This window comes from Arctopsyche grandis, chromosome 1, assembly GCF_051622035.1.
Source record: "Arctopsyche grandis isolate Sample6627 chromosome 1, ASM5162203v2, whole genome shotgun sequence".
NCBI classification, from domain to species: domain Eukaryota; kingdom Metazoa; phylum Arthropoda; class Insecta; order Trichoptera; family Hydropsychidae; genus Arctopsyche; species Arctopsyche grandis.
Window position 1 is genome coordinate 37,419,754 of NC_135355.1, and position 19,907 is coordinate 37,439,660.

The 19,907-nt window shown below is 36.1% G+C and overlaps 1 protein-coding gene and 1 long non-coding RNA gene across 6 annotated transcripts; one reads left to right on the forward strand and one right to left on the reverse strand.

Annotated features, from left to right (window-relative positions):
* Positions 1–1,430: 1,430 nt before the first annotated feature.
* Positions 1,431–16,692, forward strand: S6k (Ribosomal protein S6 kinase). Of its 5 annotated transcripts, none has more exons than XR_013261332.1 (11): positions 1,431–1,873; positions 7,751–7,788; positions 7,872–8,124; positions 8,208–8,341; positions 8,421–8,612; positions 10,993–11,083; positions 11,161–11,409; positions 11,484–11,591; positions 11,679–11,953; positions 14,858–15,409; positions 15,828–16,692. XR_013261332.1 is itself a non-coding variant. In XM_077443232.1 (10 exons), coding segments are annotated over exons 1-10 (1,431 nt in total). In that variant the 5' UTR covers positions 1,431–1,783; the 3' UTR covers positions 14,859–16,692. The 5 variants fall into 5 exon arrangements, 3 of the variants coding, with proteins under 3 accessions (XP_077299358.1, XP_077299373.1, XP_077299382.1); XR_013261333.1 differs by having other exon boundaries at positions 14,858–15,397; positions 15,822–16,692; XM_077443232.1 differs by having other exon boundaries at positions 14,858–16,692.
* Positions 12,622–16,692, reverse strand: LOC143920382 (uncharacterized). Its single transcript, XR_013261334.1, has 3 exons — positions 15,831–16,692; positions 14,611–15,407; positions 12,622–14,350 (listed from the first exon to the last, which is right to left on the reverse strand). It is a non-coding gene; the product is annotated as an uncharacterized LOC143920382 (long non-coding RNA).
* Positions 16,693–19,907: the final 3,215 nt, after the last annotated feature.

Here is a 19,907-nt window from a genome sequence, read left to right on the forward strand (position 1 = left end):
TCGGAGGGGATCGTCGGCTCCAGTGGAAGTGTGCTTCATGCAAGTTGGGCCTTATTCCAACCCCTCCTGGAAGCGTCCCAGCGTCGAGCTCCCCAACCCCAGTATCGATGGATCTTCTGTTGGCTGAAATACAAGGCATCAAGATGGACTTAGCCCCTCTCAGATCAATGTCGGATGACATCAAATCCCTGAAATCTGATGTTTCTGATTTGAAGAACTCTTTGGAGATGGCCCATTCCTTAATAAATGATTTTACACAGAAGATACATAAACTAGAGTCTAGGTTAGATACTCTAGAAAAGACAAACCTTGAGACAGCAACTATCCATAACAAGATTGATCACCTTGAACAGAAATTAAATGAGAAGGAACTGTAGGAATCTCGTCATCGTCATCGTCATCGAAACATTCGAGAATATTCCACAACAACAAACCACATTCCGCGCAGAACTCGCACACGTAAACAACCCGTGCACTTCTTGGAATCAATCGCCAAATCCTTCGAGAATGTTCCACCCCTCACACTCGAGCGGAACAAAACCAGTCGAAGCACACCTGCAGCCATTATATTAAACTCAAGCGGAACGCCCCTACCAGGCGAGCGGAACCAAAACGGTCGAAACACGCCGCCGCCATTAAACTACATCGAGCGGAACGGCGCCAATCGTTCCAGAAAAGTCCACCCCATCGACAAAAGCGCATTCCTCGCTTACGCATCAACAACCACCACCATGGGTCAGGTGATTCCAGAAACACTATAAAAGGAGGTACAACCCAAACAACGCCAGTCGACCCACAGCAGCAAGCGTCGACACACAGCAGCAGACCAGTCAACATCCAGCTCCTGACCTGCCACCACTACACCACGCGGACTTGGAAGATCAACCAGCCGAACGAGCCAGCAACACACTGCCGTATCCAGAGACCTTCCGAACATAGCCGAACAACGAGCCAGCAACACACTGCCGCATCCAGAGACCTTCTGAACATAGCCGAACGACGAGCCAACAACACACTGCCGCATCCAGAGACCTTCTGAACATGAACGAATGCCGAGCCAGCGACACTCTACCATATCCAGAGACCGCTGAACGCCATACTTTTGCCCAAATATAATACCTTTGTACAACCATAGGCAAACAATAAAACTTTATAAAACAAGCACAACAGTGTTTCGTTAGACTGGGATACGGTCAACATACATGTACCCCGCCTACAGAACAATGGTCAAGAAGAAATAATATTGAAATCAAAGGGGTGCCACTCTTTAAAAGCGAAAATCTGATTGACACCATTGTTAATCTGAGCAAGAAAATTAATTATCCCATAACCCTAATAGAGCACACTGAGGCCCAACGGTATCCGAAAATGCGAAACAATAAAATGAAGGAATGACGCGCGTGAGTGTGGGAGCATGGCTGCGAGCGGTCGCGCTTAGGTCTCGACGTAGCAGTGGCGTGTGGTATTGTTGGGTAGTTTTGGTGCATCCGCGCTGGTGTGTTGGTGCGTGTGTGTGTGGTGTGGCGTCGCATGTGCTTGCAGCGGTCACTGTGAGCGGGCACTCGCCACTCGCAATCGCACACTCGCACACTCGCAGACCGCGTTCCAGCCCCCCAGCCCTCAGCCCATCAGCCCATCGGCCCATCGGCCCATCAGCCTCGACGTGTCAGTCCCCCGCGAGACAGACCAGCGCTGCCCGGGCTGCACCCGCGCCCCTCTCGCCAGGTCGCCGTTCGCCAATCGCCAATCGCCAATCGCCAATCGCCATTCGCAGTGTTCGAGCATGGCCGGAGTGTTCGAGCTGGACCTTCACGACGTGGACCACCAGCAGTGCGACGACTCGGACGACGATGACGTCATCGAGGTCGACGAGGTGGACGTATCGTATCGCTTGTCGCGTGTCGCTTCTCGCTTCTCGCTTCTCCACACTTTGCATTCACAACAAACGACAGCTGATCCCTTCCCTCCCCGCCTCCCCTCCCCCCCCTCCCCACCCCACGGCCTCCGTCGATTTGACAGATGTGTCGCCACGTGCGTCATCGTGCCATTCGAATGTCAGATTCGCGATGACTCGCGATGTTGTGACAGCACGCGTCGTTTTGCGCAGTCTGTCGCAATGCATCGTCGATTTTGCCAACTCTGCGAATGCTCGTTTCGCCACCATTCCGATTCCATATGTTGTTTCATTTCGTCGACGAAACTGCGCACTATCATCATATCATATTATGTACAATATATATATATATATATATATCGCTATTCTGTGTGTATCTGCGATAGCATATATATATATATATATATATATATATATATATATATATATATATATATATATATATATATATATATATATATATATATATATATATATATATATATATATATATATATATATATATATATATATATATATATATATATATATATATATATATATATATATATATATATATATATATATATATATATATATATATATATATATATATATATATATATATATATATATATATATATATATATATATATATATATATATATATATATATATATATATATATATATATATATATATATATATATATATATATATATATATATATATATATATATATATATATATATATATATATTTATATATATATATATATATATATTTATATATATATATATATATATATATATATATATATATATATACGTTGCAGCTAAAACAATACCAATAAAACGTACGATTATAATATAACAAAATAGAAAAAAATTCTATGTATACTGTTTACTTCTAATGTTAGCTTAAAGCAAGTTTGAGCATTGAGCGCCATCTATTGAAAATTTATTTAATTAATTTTTATATTGGTCTTTTATATTGTAGGTAGTTTTTATCATATATTTTTTTTCATATTAAACAATTAAATATAAACATTAAATTAAATGTATTTAAAAAAAAAAAATACGACCGCGTTCAAATCGAAAAATTTCTTTAAATTTTTTATTTATTTGTTGACACCAGTGCATTGATGTATAATACACTAGATCCGCCCTCACGTCTTATGCTGGTCTCCCTTTTGGCGCATGCAAAATACATGGCGCATGCACAGTTTCTCTTAGTAGGTAGGTACCGCTGCATCGTAGGGAAAAAAACCCAACTTCCCCGCTAGTTTAACCCCCCGCACCCCTCAGTTAGTGAAGACAAGATCTCCGACCAAAATCACACGTCAGGGCCCATCTATGTGTATTATACATCAATGCACCGGTGCCTTGTCCATACAAACGTATTACACTTCTCCCGTCCTCAATTATGGCACTAGAGAAGTTATTTTTTAATATGCTATGGATATCCACCATTGGCATGCATCTGTGCTTTTATTTTTTTGATATTTTTTATAGGAGCTAGGAGCCGCCAAACATCTATAAAATCGCCTCTTTTTTACACCCACGAAAAGAGTCCAGCGTGCTTATTTAACGGTCGATTTTTTAAAAAATACGCACACAGTTGCATAGAAAATATCTTTCTCATACCGATGATGATTTTGTTTTAAAAATTGGTCCAGTTTCGGAGGAGAAAATGGGAGAATACGAAACCTCGATTTTGTCGATTTAAAATACGTATTATCTGGTCGAAGCACAACTGTCGCATTCACTCAATATATATATCGAAGAAAGGAACGGCAACAAAATTAAGGTTTCGGGTGTACAGCCCTTTTAATATGCCATAACCTATGCTATGATATTTCATCGGGCACAACACTAGCCATATATATAATATCGCTATTCTGTGTATCTGCTATAACGCTCACCGTACTATAATAGTCGTTTCGATTCGACATGTATGTACGTCACAGCTAAAACAATACCAATTAAACGTACAAATATAATAATAAAAGAAAAAAACTTCTATATATACTGTTAACTTCCAATGTTTGCTCAAGGCAAGTCTGAGCATTTAGCGCCATCTATTGAAAATTTATTTAATTGCTTAATTAATTTTTCTATTGGTCTTTTATACTGTTCATATGTAGGTAGTTGTTACCATTTTTTTTTTTCATATTATACAATTAAATTTAAAGTATTTCGATAAAAACACCGACACATTTCTTTAAATTTTTTAATTATTTATTAACTTAATATGCCATAACCTATACGATTATATTTCAAAACACACACAATAAACAATATGGTATACATTTTTATAAGTAAATTGATTATTTAAGTAACATATTATTCAATTAACATCGTAGTTTGACAGTTTTTAAAAGTTTCATGGCGATCCCCCGCATTCTACGATTACACGACCCATGTTCAATGCCACCTGGAAAGGCTTAGCTGGTAGTATTCTTGTTTATTTTGTACATGCTCATAATACAATGCCTATCGGCGTTTTTCAGGCCCATAGACTTGTTGGCAAAACTCCGATCAGCGTTGGTCAGCATTCAAAGGGTTAATAACTTAATATGCCAACACCCATGCGATGATATTTCATCGGGTACAACACTGGTATAATATCGTAATGACCATGTGTTGACATTCAGGCTTTGCACTTGCTCAGAATTGAATGCCGTCGGCCGTGAAAGTTGGAAGTGTGGATTTGGTCAGCTTTGCCAGCACAACGGCGGAATCTCATTAGAGTTAATGCAGTCAATTATTTGAAAAATACCTTCAAAGTGGCTTTTTAATTGATTTTGAACCTGTTCACAGACGAGTCATCGATATTGTCACAAGTGTAGAAAGAGAATTAATTTCGTAAATTATAGTATTTGAATATTGGGCTCGGTTTTACTATGCTTTGGCAGTGGCGTCACTAGAGGTGGTGTCGACCTGGTCCGTGGTGAAGTCACCTAAAAAATATTCTTTATTAATTATTCTTCTTCATATGCCTTATCATCCCGGCACGTTGGCAACTAGATTTCCCATCTGTACTCTATCTATGGCTGCTCGGAATAGTGCTCGGGTGCTAAGGCCATACCACTGCCGAAGATTCTTTAACCAAGATGTTTTTCGACTGTGTTGACCTACGATTTTTCCTTGGATTATTAGGCTCAGGAGACCGTATTTCTGGTCCGCATCACATGTCCAGTTTGCGCCTTTTCACATTTTTGAGTACTTCGACATGTTTTCCCATCCCAGCACTTCGGCGTCTATGAGATTCTCAGCATACTTATGAATGTCCACATCTCAAATGCCTCTAGTTTCTTGCATGTGGTATCCGTCAGGGTCCATGCCTCTGTCCCATACAGTAGGATGCTGAAAACATAGCATCATAGAAGTCTACATAAGTCGGAGTGCTATACTGAGATCCTGAGTGGTTAGGACATTTTTCATATTTAAGAATGTAGCTCTTGCTTGCTCCACTCTAACGCGAATTTCCTTTTTACTTTCACACGTTTCACCTAGATAGCACCCAAGATATCTGAAATGATCTACTCTTTCCACCACATTGTTAATGTCAATGTCAACACCGTTCTACAGCTATGTTATGCAGTGTTGCTTGCAAGTCATTTAGGTTAGCGGTCAGTAGTACTAATTAATATTTGTTAATTGTTATGACTTACGAAAGAGAAGCGTCAAAAGAGAAACTGATTTCACACGTTTTTACTGCACAGCGTCTCCGTCTGACCTTCTGACCTTTAGGTACATATATTCAATGATTTCTCAGGAATTTAAACAATAGCCAATTATGGCTTGTATTTTAATGCTATATATATAAAGCTGCACCACACGGATTTCGCGGTAGCTGTATAAATACAGAAAGCTGTATATATACAGATATTGCAATAATGCTTGTTGTAACCGTCATACAACGAATATGTCTATTTGGCGTTTTTCAATTTGAACAATTTGGTGTCATCCGATACAGACCGCACTCCCTGCACAGGCCTAGCGACTATACTGTCTATTTTTAAGCGGTTAAAACCACTAGTTAGTAATATTTATATAATACATAGGCTGTGAAGCAAATAAATGAATACAAGAATTTAGTAATTTTTGAGTTTAAATGTTGAACGATTTTTGAAGTAATACTGAATATGAAGTGCAAAGGTCAAAAATTCTAAAAATAAACTTTGTTTATTTTGCAAGCTGCTGGCGTGCCAGTCCCTCGCTTTATGGCGCAGCACAACAAATTGCTGCGAAATGCTTTTTACTAGGCCATATAATCAAATACTTGAAAACTGATATCTGGTTATCTCGAGATGTTCGATATGTAGTAAAAACATTGCTTTAAATTAAAAAAAATTCGACGGTAGTAAATAAAAACATAGATAAAGTAAAAAAACATGGTGTCGAAATGTGTCAGCCCTGTGGGATTAAAAGGGTTAATTGACATACAGACAGAATAACAAACAAAAATAATATAATGAAAATATGATTGCTTGTCTTTCAAATATAGTTTTCTAGATACATGTTTAGATATATACGCACAAACCACCAACATACATCACACAAAGAATAAAAGAAAATCATTATAAAAAAATATTTTTTCATCATCATTCACAGCCGTTCGCCATCCCACTGCTAGATGAAGGCCTCAACACACTTCCATTCCCCGTCTATTTTGAGAAACTCTCGTCTATCATCCCACACAATTTTCTGATTTCATCCACCCATCTCCCCCGTAGCCTACCTTGTACCATTCTACATTCTCTCGGGTACCATTTGAGCACTTCTTTCGCCCGTTCTTCTAACTGCGTGACCTGCTCATTGCCGTCAATGAATTGTACTTAAATTTTATTGTACATTAATCATACTCAAATAGTGGTGACATAGTAGGTAGGAAGGTTTTTAGCCAATTTAATCGGGAACCGTTTCAACAATGAAATCAGGAAAATCGGCAAACTCTGATAGGAAACGATCGATCTGGAGTCACAAATATCCAAGTCTGACCAGCAGCACTACATATATACTCAGAAGCTTAACGACCGAGCTATGCTGCTGGCTGGGATCCAATGGACGATCCACTCCACTCCCGATCCTGTGCCGAGTTGGATGATGATCCCGTCAGTTTTTTAATTTAATCTGAACCTTCTTATGGGACCATCCTCTAGTGTTTCAGTGATTACCAGCTTCTCTAGTCTCTCCACATCCTTCCTGGAAATGTAGTCGAAAGTAGGAAAGAATCCTTTTTCTACACATTGTGGATAGTCTCTCGGAAACTGCCAGCTCTTTGAGGATAGAGAAGTCTGTGCTTCTCGAAATCACCATCACCACATTTCGAAGGCATCTAATGGCTTGACTCCATACAATAAGGTCACCAGAGATAGTACCAGATGGATTTTCGTTCTTGCTATAACAATAGCTAATCTTATATATATATGCAAATAAAAACAACACACGAACCAACAGCTTATCAATGTGGATTTTAATAATCGTAACAAAGCTATTTTTTATTATAGCTTTAAACAGTATAATTGCTAACATATATCTGCAAAGTATGTTAGCAATTGCTGTAGCAAACAGCCGTTTCATTGTATTCAATCGAACAAGACAATATTCTCGGCATCTAGAGGGCTAAAATTTACTCATCATTTTTAAATAGTCTATTTTTTCAATCTTCATACTCGTCGATAATTGTAGGTAGGATGAGTCACCGTTGAGTCACTGAATGACATTTGTACTTGTACTCTATTATGAGGAGTCATAGTTAATTGAACGCGCTTAATTTCCTCCTCCTTTGCTTTCCTTTATTGTATACACATGTCTTTAAATTGAATCGATTGAAACATTTTAATTACATTCAGGTGTGTTTTGTTTCCAGGTTGACTTTGAGTCGGAATATGTCAACACTTTTGCCGAGTATGTTTTATTATTCAATTTTGTTGCTATGCATGCACGTATGTATGTGTCTTTTGGTTTTATAATGTTGAATATTTTTTCAGTCTGGAGGGATCGGAGACCATTCAGTTGTCCGATGTTAACCAGGGGCCGACCATTTTGGGGCCGACCGATTTTGAACTGAGGAAAGTCCTCGGCAAGGGTGGTTACGGAAAGGTGTTCCAAGTTAGGAAGACCTCCGGAAACGACCATGGCGCACACTTTGCTATGAAAGTGCTGCGTAAAGCGTCGATAGTTAGGAATCAAAAAGATACTGCACACACTAGAGCGGAAAGAAATATATTAGAAGCTGTTAAGGTATATTTTATGCATATTATAATGATATTTGTGGTTTGTATGCGATCGAGTGTTATTTAGTATTTTTTTTATTATTATTACAGCATCCTTTTATAGTAGAATTAGTATATGCTTTCCAAACTGAGGGAAAACTTTACCTAATATTAGAATATTTAAGCGGTGGTGAACTTTTCATGCACTTGGAGCGTGAGGGCATATTTTTAGAGGATACAACTTGGTAATTTTATTCTATTCCGAATTCATTCATAGTATTCTTTATGTGGAAGCGTGTGTTTGATTCGTTGTTTCGTTTTCAGTTTTTATCTGTCGGAAATCATACTGGCACTGGAACATTTGCATAGCTTAGGCATCATATATAGGGATCTTAAACCGGAGAATGTGCTGTTGGACGCACAAGGGCATGTGAAACTGACCGATTTCGGTCTATGCAAAGAGCACATACAAGCTGGAATAGTGACGCACACATTTTGCGGAACTATCGAATATATGTAAGTATATTGATCTAATTCAGGCTTTTATTTTGTTTGACTTCTTCATTCCAGTGCACGCAGTTCCAATCTTCGTTAAATTGAATTTATCTGTTTTTGGGCCGCTCCGTGGGTTTGGTCACAAAGCGCTCGCGCAAAAGTCACTAAAATCTCTATAACGGAACATCTGGCAGCCGAAAGGTCCATCATACTAACGATAACTATCACACTAACGAGAAATCGGGTGCCAAATATTCCGTATTCGCGATTTTCATGGCAAAAATTGTCTTTGGGGCGATCGCAATGTGACTAATAATCCAATTACCGCTCCATGGGTTTTTTTCCTACCAATTTCCCTACCAATCCTCATATGAAATCTATCTTTGGACATGTTTGGATGTTTCCTTGTCGATGCTTTTTTATAACTAGCTGCATAGCTCAGTGGTTAGCGTGTAATGCTTTCAACTGAGGGGTCATGGGTTCAACCCCTGGCCCTGGTGTTTTTTTTTTTTAGTATTTTATTTTATTTTTATTTATTAAATCAATTAATCATGCACACTCGCCTAACAGATTGCTCCAAAGCGACGAGTTTGCTAAACAGATAAGACTCATAAATCGAAACCATACAACAGACATCTATGGTCAGACATTGCAAAAATCGTATACAATATGGTCAATAAACATCGTATACAATACGATCAATGACATTTTCATGTAACAATGCGAATTTGTATACAATAAACATCCACAGAGACGTCTATGGAGAGAAACCTGAGATATAACACAATAATTCAAGATTTCGCGAGAGAAATGGGGAGGGAAAGCCAATTTTGTAGGAATCGTTTCAATGAAAATCAGAAAAATTGGCAAACTCTGATAAGAAACGACCGACATGGTTACAGACCAAGGTCTGGCCAGCAGCAACCAGTGTGACTCAAACTCACAACGACACTGACCATAGCAAGACATGCTAACCACTAGTCCATGCTGCTGGTGTTGCTGGTCATATATTGCATATGTGACTCTAGGTCGATCGTTTCCTATTAGACTTTGCCAATTTATCTGATTTCATTGTTTAAACGGTTCCACTCAAATTGGCAACATATCTTGTCTCAAATTTGTTGATATGTAAATATGCTACCCACTCTGTAAAATGCATGTATTTCTCGAAGTATTAAGTATTGTTGCGCAAGGGTGAGTTCATGAAAGGCCAAAGTCGCTTCAGAGCATTTATTCAACGATTTAGGAGGTTCACATGGAACCGCCGCTCACTCCAGAATATCTGATCTACCGTGTGTACCTCCTTATAAAGGACGAGTTGCAGAGCATCGCCTCTTCAACTCTTGTCTATTGTCTAGGCGCTTAAAGGTCATGAACTCGCCAAGGTCTGTGAGAACTCCAGCGTATCCTTTGTTCGAGTCCTGTTAGCTTAATTTCGGGGTCTCTATTGTCTACCCACGAATCTCTTAGGCAGTAGATACTTTCTCTCATGTTCCCACGTTACAGTATTGTCAAATTTATCCATGGATACCTCATGTCTGAGGGCTGTGACTTTCGAATTCCATAATGCGACTAGTCATGATCCTCCAGCCCTCTCGACACCCCTCCAGTTCGCATTGACTCGACTGCAGTTTCCCAGTGGCAGCTCTGACCGGGTCACTCCATCTTGTCCTCTTCCTCTGCTTCCATCTACGTTTCCCAGAACTTTGGCCCTGGTCTCGCCTTGCGATGTACCCAAAGAACTGGGGGATACGATACGATACGATACAAATGGATTATCTAGGGGATTCTAAGCATCCGACAACACATCTCAAAAGCGTCTATTCTCTGCCTTTCTTTCAATATCTCAACTCTGTATAGAAATATGGGGAAAATCAAAGCTCAATCAAAGACGCATTTTTGTATGGTGATGCCTCGGTCTTTCCAAATTTTGCTCAGTTTCGTCATGGCGATCTGTCTTTTTATTCAGTCTCACACCCTCCGTCATCCAATAGCGTTTATCGGAAATAAATTAACTCGTGTACAACTTCAAGACCCTCACGAGTTGGTCATGTCGATCCACTATCATAATCTTTCATCTCGAATCCAAGTATTCTGCTTTCGTATGGAGTAAATCCGTCATATCCTCTTCAGAGTTGACTATTAGAGTGGTATCATCAGATTGGATATGCTTTTACTCTTCCTTCTCAGTCATCAAGCACCGTTCTCATGATGTACTTCTCATAAATATTGAACAGCATGTGAGATAAAATACATCCTTGATGGCATACCCTTGTGGACTTGAAGTTAACAGCTTGTTTACATTTACTAACTCAGAATTGTCCTGATAGAGGATTTTTCCATAAGTGTGTCGGAACACCTATTTCTATAAAAACCCACTGCATACTCTGACATTTCGCAGGGCTCCGGAAATATTGACCCGTCGAGGTCACGGAAAAGCAGTCGACTGGTGGAGCTTGGGGGCGTTGATGTTCGACATGTTGACTGGACAGGTACAATACCACACACTAATAATCATCATTTTGTAATCGGAATCGGAATTTTTTCAAGTTAAGCTTAAAATTTGCAGCCGCCGTTCACTGGAGCCAATCGCAAGAAGACGATTGAAAAAATCCTATCGGCGAAGTTAACCTTACCAGTTTACTTGACCGTCGAAGCTCAAGATCTTATAAGGCGTCTGATGAAACGTCAAGTCAAACATAGACTCGGAGGAGGACTAGACGACGCCGAACCCATCCGATCACATCCTTTCTTCAAACAAGTGTGTTGGGAAGACGTCTTCGCCAGGAGGCTTAAACCACCAATCGAACCCAAACTGGTATGTCCGTTTAAATACGAAGCTATTCAATAATAAAATTTTGTTATATATAAATAATAATGTATTCTCTTCAGTCGAGCGAAGACGACGTGTCACAGTTTGATACACGCTTTACTAAACAGACCCCCATCGACTCTCCAGACGAGTCCACTTTGAGCGAAAGCGCCAATTTGGCTTTCCAAGTATGTATTTCATATTATGTAATTGGATTCTCTAGTGTACGTTTATTTATGTTGCTATATGATTAAGTTTGATGAACAATTTTTAAGGGTTTCACATACGTCGCACCTTCCATCCTGGAGGAGATGGACAAACCGCTCATCATCAGTGCCAAAAACATCCCCCTTCGTCCTTTTGCCCCTCACCTGAGACACGAGCAATTGCACTATTTATCGCCACGTCTACCTACCGCATTCGGCCATCACGTACCTCATATGCCCGTCTCCCATCACCTCGCTCATATTCCTCCTTTGCAACCACAACCGACACAGCCTCACATGATCAACGATGAAATGATGGACATCCAGGGAGGATCTATACTTTAGTGAGTAACGTGAATGTTGTATGGACAAGAGCAAGGTAGTTGGCCGTTCAATATGAAGTGGTGGTGAACGATATTACCGTTTTGCCAATCAAATTCAAATATGAAAATTCCAATAAGAGATAAATTGTAAATAGGTATTTGATTTTTTTTTTTTTAACTCTGTACGCCAGTGACTCGCTCGAATTTGTTAATCGAATTTTCGAACATAAATGTATATTGTTAGATTTATTCAAGTGACCAAATATGTCAGTTGACACTTTTGTAAATAGTGAGTCGTGTCTTAAGTATTTTGTTTAGGATACCATTTATCGGCCCTGCAAATTAAAAGAATGCCCCTCTCTAAAATAACTCTCACGACAGATTCGGTTTTCGCCCGTCAAATGGGTTGCCAGTAATAAAAATAAAATTTGACAAAAATAAATACCGAGCCTGCGGCAATAAATATAACGAACAAGCCCTGTACGCGGCGGCACCTTTTTCGCAAATTTGGCAATCGAGTTTTCGACCCTAAATACAGATTTTAATATTTACTCAAGTAACCAGATATGTTAATTAACACAAAGTATTATTTTAAACAATAGAATACATAATATATCTCGTAGTTTTGGCTTAATTGTCAAATAATCATTCTTCATACAATTGAAACGTATCGTCGCCATTGTTCAACAGACGTGCCGTCACATAAACGAGGTTTCAGTATGGTTCCACAAAAAACTAATTTTGACTGGTATATATTCATTTTAAGCTAATTGAATAGATGGCATTCAACTCTCAGTAATATATTCAACCAATTTTGAACCTTAAAACAGTTGAAATAGGCGCATATAAGGCTCAAAATCCCGTGCAAAGTTCGGAAATTCTATTGAAGACAGCCGCGCTACAGACTTGTCGGGCAAAGCTTCTATAGAAGACGGCCACGGGCAAACGGTTAAGTGAATAGGGCCAACACTAATTTAACCTAACCCTTAAATAAATAAATGTTGGCTGCTAAGATACTGCGAGTACCCAGTGAAAATGTAACTGGTTATGATTTCACTGAAACGTCAAATTTTATTTTTGTTACTGGCAACCTGTTTGACGTTTGATTAGCCGGGCGAACGCTGATTTTGTCGTGGAATTTAGTTTTGACATTTTTCGTGTAATTTATTTTACAGCCCAAGGGCTAAAAATTATTTTACAAGCGTCATCTATGGACGAACTTTATTGCAAAAATAAATGAATGATTTGAGTTTTTCGGGATTTTCATAAAAATATGCAATAGATGTCATCGGGGCTGCTATTTAATCAGCTATACCGAGAAATCTAGAACGTCTGTAAACATATGCATCCAAGGTCATACCAAACCTCTGGGAGCCTCACATTATGTGAGTCAAATAATTTTTTTGCATGTTCAACTAAAATGCTGGCGTACAGGTAAAGGTTAAAATGTAAGACTTAGAGATCTTGTCAAAAACCAAATGCTAATGGTGATGTAGATAAACATTACACAAACCGATGACCTGTCTGTCAATCTTGGACAGGGACCTTCAAAATGCCTCGGTAACCAAAGGTTTGAACTTAAATCCAAGTGGCTAATTATACTAAGCAACAAAAAATCACGTTTTTTACTTACCAGAGCTGAGACTAATCAATCTTTACTAAGTTCGAACCACTGAATTCGAATATGACGATGCTGGTTCGCTTTCGTTTATGAGATATAAGCGTTTAAAAAAAGCGCAATTTTTACAGATTTTTGGCTTTTGCAGTCTTTAACTCAAAATATAGTATTGCTGTGCCAAAAGTGAGTATTGGAATCAATAGTCGGATGTTTTTTCTATTGATTGTGATTTTATTGCTTTAAAATATGTATCGTTAATTATTTAGCGAATTTTTGAGTAAGTCGAAAGTATATATTTTTTAATACATATTTTTTCTCGAGCATTTGTTGGGCCATTTTTATATTTCACTAAGTTTACAAGGATTGGTTTTCATTTTTAATATTTTTTAATTTATGTATGTACGTAGTAACAATAGATGAATTTTTGTGATCATGCGAAAATTCCAACTCGATATTTTGACTGATTCGAACTCGGAATCGATCACTAATCACGTTTTCAAGATCTAGAAAAAATGTGTGTTTGTCTTAATTTTGGGGATTTTTTTTTACTAGCCTCTTCTTAGTTTGCCTTCGCTCGTTTTTTAATCTGAACGTACTTAATCGAGTGGTAAATGATTTTAAATTACACTATGAAACGTGTGCTAAAAAAGGAATCTCCATTCTTCATCTTGCTCTTGCATTATGGATACGGTCAGCATTTTTTAACTCAATTTAAAATCATTTACGGTGTGAATTAGTACGATTTGATAAAAAAAATATTAAAATTAAAAACCAATCCTTAATACTGTGGTGGCCGCTGACTCATATTTGTATCATGTTGGGTGCACAATGATTCACGGGATCGGGATACATATATGATTCACAACTGCGCGAATATATTTTTCGTGCAGAATATATTTTTCAGTCCGCTGATATATATTTGTATCACGTTTACGTCATAAACGAAAACTTGATACATTGGCCACAAACGATTGACGCAAACGTGATACAAAAATATATCAGCGGACTGATACAGTTCGTGCAGTCGTAAATCATATATGTATGTACCAGCGTTGTGCACCCAACATGATACAAATATGAGTCAGCGGTCGCCATCGTGTTAAAAAAGGAATTGAATTATAGAACTGGCATTGAATGGATGTATAATAAGTATATTTTTGACTTGTACAATACAATAAAGATTGATTAGTCTCCGATGTGGTGACCTTTTGTTGTTGCTCAGTTTTGTTATAGATTGACCGGCCAATTACACTGTGTCTGTAATATGATTTTCTTGAATGAATTTTAATCGTTTCTTTCTTGTTTAGATTTAAGATAACACCGATCCCAAGTTTGAACCAGAGGAAATGATATATTTTTAAGTGAATATTCATCAGTTAGATTAACTTACTGAGAATCAAAGAGTATATCTGGTCCATTATCTAGTGTTCATGTATGTACATACATAAACGCACACATATACAGGCTGCCAAATGTGTTCAGTAAATCAAGCATACTAACTAATTATACATAAAATATAAAGTCTATCATTGGAGATACATATTGTCGTTTTGTTATTTTTTTTTTTTTCGGCATTTAAAAATATACAGATGATACAAAAACCAAATATATTAATGAATTTGAATATTTAACGCATGCACACATTATATGTGTATATACAGCAATCTCTCGCCATTCGCCCTTTCGAAACTGGAAAGTGTCGGGGGTAGGTATAGATCGACCGCTATATCTGGTGTCATTCGGAGTCACGCATTAACCGTGTAAACGGTTTTTCTCGATGTAATGGTGGATCTATACGAGTCTGTTGCAATGTCTATGTTAAATTTTATGGTTGTGGCTATTTGCAGGTACTATAATCTGCGAATTATTGGCTATTTGCAGGTACTATATCTGCGACAGGCGCAAAGCCTTCTGCGCATGCGAGTGAACTGTCACTGTCAGCGTGTTTACAGTTAAAATTTTGTTTTAAACCTCTTAAAATTTAGTTCGAACTCGTAAAGTGACGTAGAGTAAAAGATATAATCCAAATTAGTTAATATTATTAATGGTTAGAAAATTATTATCATATATACAACGTATAATACCTACATACAAGTACAAGCCGCGAACTAGCTAAATGATATAAATCTATATTATAATAACGTGCGAAATTTATTTGCCTCATGTATAATGAACGATTGATTAAACAAGTCTAGCATACATTAAATGTAAGAAATTATAATCGGATTATAAGTTCACGCGCATGCGCAGAAGGCTTTGCGCCTGTCGTAGATATAGTACCTGCAAATAGCCACAACCTAAATTTAATTCAAACGACTGGCTGATTGTGGCAAATTCGCGTGGATTTGATCAGCTTCGGTGTGATTTAGTCTTGGCTTAGCTGTTTGTTTTGGTTGCTTTTTTTTTGTTATACCGACAGTAAATTATGAAGGTTTATGGATTATTACTGTCGTGAATAGCGAGGGATTACTGTACTAGTATATATCTGTGTTTATGTGTGTGTGTGCCTGTGTGAAAGGATTTTGTGTGATTGAATTCAAGGAAACCAGTATGATATTTCGATTGTATATGTATATTTAATGAATTTGTAAATAGTAAATTTTTATTAATCATTGATCATGGCATCACTCATATGTATATGTCTGTTTTACGAGTAACAATGTGTAATTTTCATTTTAAAAATGAAATAAATCGACGGTTGTACCCCGAAACAGTAGTACGATGATGGGTGGTTGGTTTAAAATAATAAAGAAAAATCTTAATAATACACATGTTGCTTTTCATGAACATGGAAAATTGGCAATTACGGTAAAATCAATAAATTTAGATACTTTTGTATGTATTAATTTTAAATTCACGATACGTATGTATATGTAATGTGCATGTGTATACATGTTAGAGCTCTGATAATTCCTTGGGAAAGTTGAGAGAACGCTCTTTATAATTAATTACAAGTTACTGGTGCCTATATAAAATCAAATTTAGAGTTTTATCATTTTAGATATGATATGATTTGGTTAACGATTATTGTATGTGAAAAAAAACAGCACTGAAAATAGTAATCGTGAGAGCGGTATAAAGTATGACTATTGCCGGAAATTATATACTGAATTGGTGCATTTCTAAGGGTATGTTTACGATGAAAAATAAAATGAAAAAAAAAAATGAAAATAAAAATATATCCAATTTTATAGCCAATAATTTAAATACATATTTCCATTTTTAGTTCCTAAATGTAATGTATTTTGTGAAAGAAAATTATTCACTGCCATTTTTCTACTGATTTTGTTGACGATCTGTTGAGCATCTTTTATTTAAAAAATAAGCTGATTAAAATACACCAAGAATATCAGAGTAAGCAATTTATAGCCTTATCGCCATTTGAACTGACCTCGTTATCATGATGATATTTTTTATACTAAAAAAATGGTTACTTAATTACGACATATGTGTTTGAATGTCATTTTATAAATAATAATATGCTTTTAATAATGTTTGAAAATCATCACGTAAGTAACGAGTTTGCATATAGAGTAAATTTGCCACGGTAGATTTAATTCTTCAAAATATAACTATATAGATTAACTTATATATATATATATATATATATATAATAATGAAGAGTATTTTCGTACTTTTGAAAATCATTTAATCGAAAAATTAATTATTGTATTGTGTATTCAAAGAAAATATGTAGTCTGTTGTAGTTGTTGGGACAGCAATTAATTTTTGCCTTTTGTATGTTGATTTTTTTTTCTCTGTGTCTGAATGTTTTATTTTTAGTTATTGTTTAGCGAAATTTTTGCCTATTATTATAATATTATTTTTTATTTTGTATTTTGTATTAAAATAGTAGGAGAAATGATTACATCAAGTACTAACTCTAAAAAAATTTTTTTTAAAGTACGTTAGTGAGTCTTTTCTAACAATTTTGTTGAGTGTTTCGTATTTAGAGGATATTTTTAGATTTAAATATAATTGTGAAAGTGGTGTAAATGGACTTGTACCATTATAGATAATTAGTTATTCTCAATTGAAATTTAACACTTTATAAATCCACATACCATCTGGTTATCCTAATGAAAAAAAAAAAGGACAATGTTACCGTAGCAATAATTATTATGTATGTTGCTTTATATATATATTATATTATATTTTATTTGTAATCTATTATTACATTGTTTCAGTATGTGTAATTTTTCCTTTACTTTCTTCCTTTTTTTGTATGTATGTCGCATCGTTCTAATTGCTCTTACTTGCAATCCGATCGCTAAGCGGCTACAAATTTATCACTATTAAATTGTAATTGCATTACAAATCTGTTTCGGCGACTCGCAAATGGTGGACTTTTGCCCTGATGAGTCTACGCAACCGATGTGTTGATTTTAAATATTTGTGTGGTGAAGCAAAATCTAGTTGGTTCACGAGAAAAGCAATATTGAAAATTTTAAAGGACCACAAGTTGAATTGATAATTTTTGGCCAATATCGAAATTTAACATATAGTACGGTCCTGTATTTGTAACAGTGCGTGCAATAAACGTATTTGACTGTCTATTTGCTATGTAAGTGTTGCCGAGCAATAAGCGAAAGAATTCATTCGAAATCTAATAGGCTTTTTAAAGAGTTATATGTTGTGAATATATATATATACTAGTATGTGTAAAAAATATAATTATCGACAGACTGCAGACACATGCTTCCAAATGCTTTGTGTTAGGTATTTACACTAATAATTTGTAAATGAGCACAATGTATTATATTATATTATATATATATACATTATGTTTACTCCGATATTATTTTTTCTTTCTTGTAAGAACGAGTAATACATTTATATTTATATATATATATATATATATATATATATATATATATATATATATATATATATATATATATATATATATATATATATTATATTTCTTATTCATTTTAATATTGCGATTTACTGTCCCAATGTAAGCTCACTTATTTTAATAATCATGTGCTCAATTTTATTTTTCTTTTTGATTTAATACTATTTTTATTGTGAAGATAAATTATAAACCTTTGTAATGATAGATACACTATTTTTAAAATAATTTTTTACTTTTATTTTGTTGAAATAAATCAAACCAAAAATTTATTAGGGGTGTTTTATTTCATTTCTTCCATACTACCAGTGGAAACCTATAATTGGTCTTTTGTTATGTATTTTATTATTTGTTCTGTTTTGAAATTAAGACTGTTGGTTTTTCTTATCTTAAGTAAAATAAAATAACCGGGCCCGGCCTGAGGGTATGTGGCGCCCCTAGGAAAATTCGTTTCAGCGCCCTTCCCCCTCCCTTCAAATTTTTAATAATAAATTTCATGCAAGTTCTTGAAATTTTATGTCAAGAAAAATATATTAACCACTTAATCGTCACAGGTTTGTAGAAACCGATTCGATTATTTTATTATATTTGTCTAGTGCCTCTTGAATATGTCACAAACTAACGAAAAATATTGACTTTTTTCAATTTCATTAGTGTCACGGGATGTTTTTAGATATATGTTAATATACATACATATGTTTCAGCGGTATTTTATATAAAATACAATTCCAAATTACCATTTGTACCGACGACAGTTTGTTGTTTTACAAGTTGTATACGTGAGTCGTTGATATTTGACAGTCAACTTCCTGCGTTCCTCGTAAATTATAATATTTTACAATCAGTATTGTTACTTCGAAAAGAAAATTAAAGTTGAATATTTTAAAAGTTCAATGAAAGCCAAATTTTAATTTTTTATAATTTTTCAATTTAATAATTAAAAAAATAAAAATGGGGCGCCCCTTGTCTATGGCGCCCTAGGCACTTGTCTAGTCTGCTGCACCTTTGAGCCGGCCCTGTCCAGAACTGAAAGGATTTCATAATTTTATAAAATCATATGACCGTTTTAGAACTAATTCAATACTATTGTTGCGTAAGGGTGGGTTCGGGATCCAAATGAAAGTCGCTTCACAGCATTCATTCAACGATTCAGGAGTTCCACACGTAACCACCGTTCAAAAGAAAAAATACAATAAAATGTTCAAAACACTGGGCAATAAATTACATACATTTTTGAAAGTTACGGTTACTTTCATCTTACATTAAACATAGTACGTCTACTAAATAAAAATAATCATGCAATTATGTAAATTTAAAAGACAAGCAACTAAAATATATGGTAAACGGGCTACATCCCAAATGTGAATCACCAACAGGATAACTGCCGATACGAAAATCGTTCGCGCGGATCTCCTTTTTGCGCGAACAAGGTAACATTATATTGGTAAACGGACTACTAGTCATGTGTGAACCAGTCACAGGACAACCGGTCGCTCTAGATC